Here is a 6,012-nt window from a genome sequence, read left to right as displayed (position 1 = left end):
TAGTTATATTTCCTGTGTTAGTGGAGTTATGGTTGTGGAGGTTGAAAACAGACCATATTGGTAAGGGAGCGCGGATTGTTTTGTGGATGGATAGGGATGAGATGATGTCTCTGGTGTTGTGGGCCAGAAGATTACAGCTGTCACATGGGGGGGGGTCCACAGGATTTGATTTTCCAGATGCAAGAAGGAAGGGTAATAACAGACTTTCAATTTGTGTGTGTGATAAGGAAGGTTTTTTAGTGTCTTTCAGGAAGAGAAGTTTTCCGCTCATTCAGTTTGTATTGGAAGGGCATCAGATTTGGAAGGGAAGGTAGGTCAGTGGAAGTTATTAAGAGGGTGGGATGTTGGTCTTCAGGTGCCTTTTTATCTTATATTAGATAACTTGTTATTTGGTAGTAGTTACTAAAACATTTTTTTAGGTAAAACTGTGGTCATTTTGGGCGATTACTATATTTACTGGGTGGAGAAATGGGCTGTGATCAGGTAAGATGGATGCAACCTGGGGTTGTGGTGTTATGAGTGGAGAGATTTTTGGCATGGTGTCAAAGACCTCAGGTGGCATCAGCTTAGGGATGAGTTTGCAGACATATGTTTTCAGATTGGGATTCCGTGTGTTTTAAGGGTTCATTTAGCAGGTTAGGTATCATTCCAAAATGGCAGTTGAGTTTAGGGTGCTGAAAGACTTGACCGGTTTAGTCAGTAGGTTTCCTGACATGAGTATTGTGTGCTCTGACATGGTACTACATTTGGTTTGGAAGAATGCAGACAATTTTTCGGGTCTTGAGCATGCCCAGCATTTTGTTAATTTTAGGTTGTTGAGGCAATTGAGGAACTTGGGTATTCACACTATTTTTAATAGGGACTTCAATGATAGGGACACTGTGTAGTTTAGAAAGGATGGAGTAAACTTAATTGAATTGGTACTGGATTTATTCAATTGGGAATGGGAGTGAAAGGTGGAATGCAGCTTCTGGTAATGTCAGAGTAAGCAAGTAGTTGGGGTAACACTGCTTATTTTGTGATGGGACAAAGGTGAGTGGAGTACATTGCCACTGTTAAATTGTTATATGGAAGTTATGTTCATATTGTGGTTAACAGAGTTTATGAATAATCAATTAATTCTATGATTAAAGAATGTTGTTCAATAAAGGTTATTATATGCCATATTGGTGTAGTGTATTTTATTGTTGAAAGGGGATCAGGACAAATGTAGTTTGGAATAAACTAATTTGCCCAGAGATGCTTTAGGGATTTAGGGGAGAGGGAGAAGTGAAGAGGTGGTGGGCAAGACTAGTTATATTGAATGGTGAATAGATGATAGATTGTGATGAGGAAATCAGGCAAGGAAGGGTTAACATTAAGAGGTAGGGTGTTAGAGAGGAAGTGAGGTACGTGTAAGCAGGAGTTAGTGTTGTTTTATGTAAGAGTTGTAGAGTAGGCAGATCAGATTTAGGTTTGAACTTACTGTATGCCCCCCCCCCTTTATTTTGTGTCAGATGATATGTGGTTAGTTTTATATGTGAGTGGGTTGGTAGATGGAGAAAAGGGGTTGGCATGTCCCTCTTCTCTTCCCCTTCTGGTGTTATGTATTGGATTCTACAAGTTGGTTGGTTGGGAATGGAAATGAGTGGTGGGACACTGCTTCTGGTAAAGTCAGAGTAAGTGAGCAGTCAGGGTAACTGCTTATTTTGTGGTGGGATACAGGTGAGCGGGAGACTCTGTCACTGTTAAATTTTTATGTAGACGTTATGTTCATATTTTGATTAATAGAGTTTATGACTTATCAATTAATTCTATGATTAAACAATGTTGATCAATAAAGGTCATCATATGCCACATTGGTATATTGCGTTTTATTGTGGAAAGGGGGATTGAGACAATGAAACTTTGGAAATTATTGATAAGTAAGAAAAAATCAGATGTGCATTACAGTTGAAAAAATATTCAGTATAAACAGAAATAAATTGAATATAAACAGTTCTGGCTACAATGTATCTGATTGCAAGGCATTCGTCATGAAAAAGAAAATTCTGCATATAACTAAATTATTCTTCTCTGCTTGACTACAGCACTTTTCTAGCAAGAGGTAAAAAACTGGTTCCTTTTTATGTTTCTGGTATTGTTTAAAAATATTTACCTTAATCTTTTTTCATTCATAAACACCCCCTTCCCCATTAGGTAGTCTCTGGTGTTCATTCTTGGTCTAAACAGAATAATGTAGCACTTAGGAACAAATATACAAAGCAGCAGTCCAGCCGCTGAGGATAAAATGGCAAATATTTCCACAGCCACCATATACTTCCCTTGTGTGCTCAGATAGGCTGGGATAAATGACATCCACACACTAACAAATACCACCATACTGAATGTGATAAATTTAGCCTCATTAAAGCTGTCTGGCAGCTTCCTTGACAGAAATGCAACTAGAAGACTTACAATTGCTAGAAGACCCATGTAAGATAGCATGCACCAAAATGCCACAGGTGATCCTTCATTGCATTCTATAAGGATCCTCCCCATTACAGAAGTTGTATTTTCATCTTGAAATGGAGGAGATACAATTAACAGAGAAATACATATTATAACCTGAAGAGTTGTACAGAGAATAACTATACTTTTTGGCAGTCCTTGTCCTGTGTACTTCCTTAGGCTGCTGTCTGGCTTGCTAGCATTAAAGGCAATTACCACCACAATGGTTTTGGCTAAAACACAAGAGATAGATAATGTAAAAATTATGCCAAATGCACCTTGACGAAGCATACATGTCACATGTGTGGGACGGCCTATGAAAATTAATGAACACAGGAAGCATGACATAAGACTGAATAAAAGTAAATAGCTAAGTTCTCTGTTGTTGGCTTTGACAACAGGCGTATGATGGTACTTTAGAAAGATTATTAGGGTGACAGCAGTAGCCATTGCTGAGAAAATCGAAGCAGTAGTTAATACCATGCCTAGTGTTTCTTCATAGGAAAGGAACTCTGTTTCTTTCTTGACACACTTGTCGTGTCTTTCATTGGGCCAACCATCTTTAGGGCACTTTACACACTCAATGGAATCTGGAAAAGATTGTGAAACAAAGTTTAAATTTAAGCCAAATTGTATTATACACTGTATTTATTTATTTATTTATTTTTATTTGACATCTGTTTACTCAGAAAGTCCAAATGGGATACTATCTCATTTTCAGTGGAGGAGGCCCAGGGAGAAAAGCACCAAATTAACATAATATAAATTAATTACCAATTATATTTGGAGAAAATAATATTCACTTCAAATTTAATAGTAGCCATATTAAGTAAGTCTTTCTTGCAATTAAAAAAATAAATTTTAAAACGGGCAAATTAATAAATATGAAATGCTGTGCACTGAATCCAAAAACTCTTTCTATAAAGCCTCCTAATCTGTAAGTTTTTATAATTCTATTACATTTTGTCAAACGTCAAATGCTGTTACTAAATAAACAATGGATGATATATATCAAATACATATTTAAATTGGTTACTCCCTTAAGCATGTAGATCATTTCAAGTTGTCTAATTGCAATGACTAAACCATGTTACAAATAGCTTTTCTTTAAATCTAAACAAAGTCATTTTATCTAGTAGTTTTTCAAGCTTCAACCAAGTTAATTTCTTATGTGTTATCTTATTAGTTCTTTCTGAAATAGTTTGCAACTCCCTACTACATACAAGTTTAGCTAATAGTAAAAAATCTGTAAATTATAGGATTTTTTTACACTTCCAATTTGATGTAATGATTTTTCTTTCAATTGCAAGCAAGGACCAAAAAAGGTGCACCTGTATTTTGGGGATATGCATTGGTTTTGGTGCATTGAACAATAATAACGAGTCAGATACTTCACACTTGTCTAACCACAATGCTTTTATGAAATTTCTAAACTCTATCCAGAATGGAGTTACTATTTTACATGTAAGAAACATGTGTACCCAATCTGCACAAAGCATTTCCTCACATCTCCAACACTTATTCAGATTATTTTTTTATATCAAGTCCATCTTATGTGGGGTAATAAAGCTCCTATGGATGTATTTCCAAGTGAAGATTTCCCAAGAAGGGGGTGACATTGTGCTGCTAATTGATTTAAGTACTAATTCTTTATTACTATCTGAAAAAATGTATTTGTTTATTCTCTCTGTGTAATTCCATAAGGAGTCCTCTGGGATTTGCATATTGGTTCGTAAAGATTTATATATACTTGGCAATGATAAAATATTATTAATATGCAAAGTGTTTATTTCACAAAGAAGAGAAAGTATTTTAGGTAAAGGTGTTGTGCTAGTGATATGACATATTTTGAATTCATTAACTATGAATTCTCTAAATATGTTCAACCAGTTGTTGTGCTTTTTGTTATACCTGGCCATAAGAGAACATGGTTCGTGAATATTATCATTGCAGAGAAACTGGTGCCAGAAAACTAAGCCATTTTCTTCCATTATTTTATTTTAGATACATTGAAAGAGTCCAGACATGTTTTCTTGTATACTATGGGAAATATTAAAAATATTAAGCTTTTTGTCATATAATTTTTGTTTATTATTTTTTTAATTATCTAATATATAATTAGTGAAAAGAGATTTTTTTTATTCTTATTGGTGGTGTAGAAATTTTCTTTGACAACAAGGAAGATTTTTTATTTTCTAAGAACATATTATTGTCAATATTTGTGTTTATGTCAGATAGTAAGATACTTTTATGGAGATTTTTTCAATTAGAACTATATTTGGAGTTTAACCATTGGCTCATCACATTACGTATGGTCAATTCCGCATAAAGTTCTAAATTTGGGAATACTATTTCCCCATCTTTCCAGCTTCTGTAGTGCCAAGCATGGTTGATTCTTGGCATTTGAGGAAACCATAGGAAATTTATTAACATAGAATTTAGTTGCTTCATTAACTTTTTGGATGGGGAGGCAATTAAAGTTTGGAAGTAGAACAAAATTTTGGGTAATATGATCATTTTTTTTAATGACAGTCTTTTTTCTATCGTGAAATACATTTTATTCCATCTATTTAAAAATTCCTTAACTCTGGATAATAGGTATTTGTAATTTGTTTTTAAAGTATTATTCCAGTTTGACTTTATGTATATTTCTAAGTACTTAATGGTGTCATTTGCCCAGTTAAAATTGTTGTATTTTCTTAGCAAAGTATTTACTCTTTAATTTATTAATAATGTTTCTGTTTTGGTGTGATTAAAGTTTAGGCCTGAAACCTCTTCAAAAACTTGCAGGGATTTTGTTATATGATCTATAGAGGAATCTATATTTCCAATTGTTAGCATGACATCATCTGCAAAAAGTTGTAATTTAGAAATGTAGCTTGGACTAACAGAAAATCCCCTTATATTAGAATTTGCTCTTATGAAGTTAGCTAGAGGTTCTACTGATAGGGCAAATAATAATGGGGAGAGTGGGCAGCCTTGTTTAGTGCCTTTTAGGATGTTGAGCAGATCTGATAAAAAAGCACAAGTTTTGATGTATGATATTGAGTTTACATATAATCTGTTAATTATATTGATAAAGTCAGGGGAAAAATATATACTGATAATACTTTAAATAAATAGGACTAATTTATAGAGTAAAAAGCCTTGTTTAAGTCTAGGCTAATAATTGATAGTTCTTTTTTTTTCCTGTTAGCATGATCTACTAAGGAAAGGAGCCTGATAACATTGTCTTGTACTCTTCTATTTAGGATGAAGACTGTTTTATCATCACCTATTATGTTAGTCATCAGTTGATTTAATCTGTTAGCTAATATTGATGTAAACATGCTATAGTCCACATTTAATAGTGAAATGGGATGATACAAAGTTAATATTTTGGGGTCTTTGTCCTGTTTTAGGATAGGGGAAATCATGGCATATTTCTAGGAAGGGAATGAGCTTGTCTTTTTTCTGAATTCCTCAAAAACTTGTAAAAGTATCTTTAATGTATTGTCTGTGAGTACTTTACAAATGTCTCCTATTAATCCATCTAATCCTGGG

General features: G+C 34.0%; 1 protein-coding gene across 1 annotated transcript in view; it reads right to left on the bottom strand.

Annotated features, from left to right (window-relative positions):
- Positions 1-2,133: 2,133 nt before the first annotated feature.
- The window catches only part of LOC122804053 (extracellular calcium-sensing receptor-like), a 245,218-nt gene continuing 241,339 nt past the window's right edge, over positions 2,134-6,012 (bottom strand). Inside the window, exon 5 of the mRNA XM_044073726.1 lies at positions 2,134-3,059. Within this exon, the coding sequence (XP_043929661.1) occupies positions 2,134-3,059 (926 nt within the window). The remainder of the gene's footprint in view (positions 3,060-6,012) is intronic.

Source organism: Protopterus annectens, chromosome 6.part0, assembly GCF_019279795.1.
Source record: "Protopterus annectens isolate FY-2018-M chromosome 6.part0, PAN1.0, whole genome shotgun sequence".
NCBI classification, from domain to species: Eukaryota; Metazoa; Chordata; order Ceratodontiformes; family Protopteridae; genus Protopterus; species Protopterus annectens.
The sequence above is the reverse complement of the archived record's forward strand: the minus strand, read 5'-3'. Positions and strand labels throughout refer to the sequence as shown.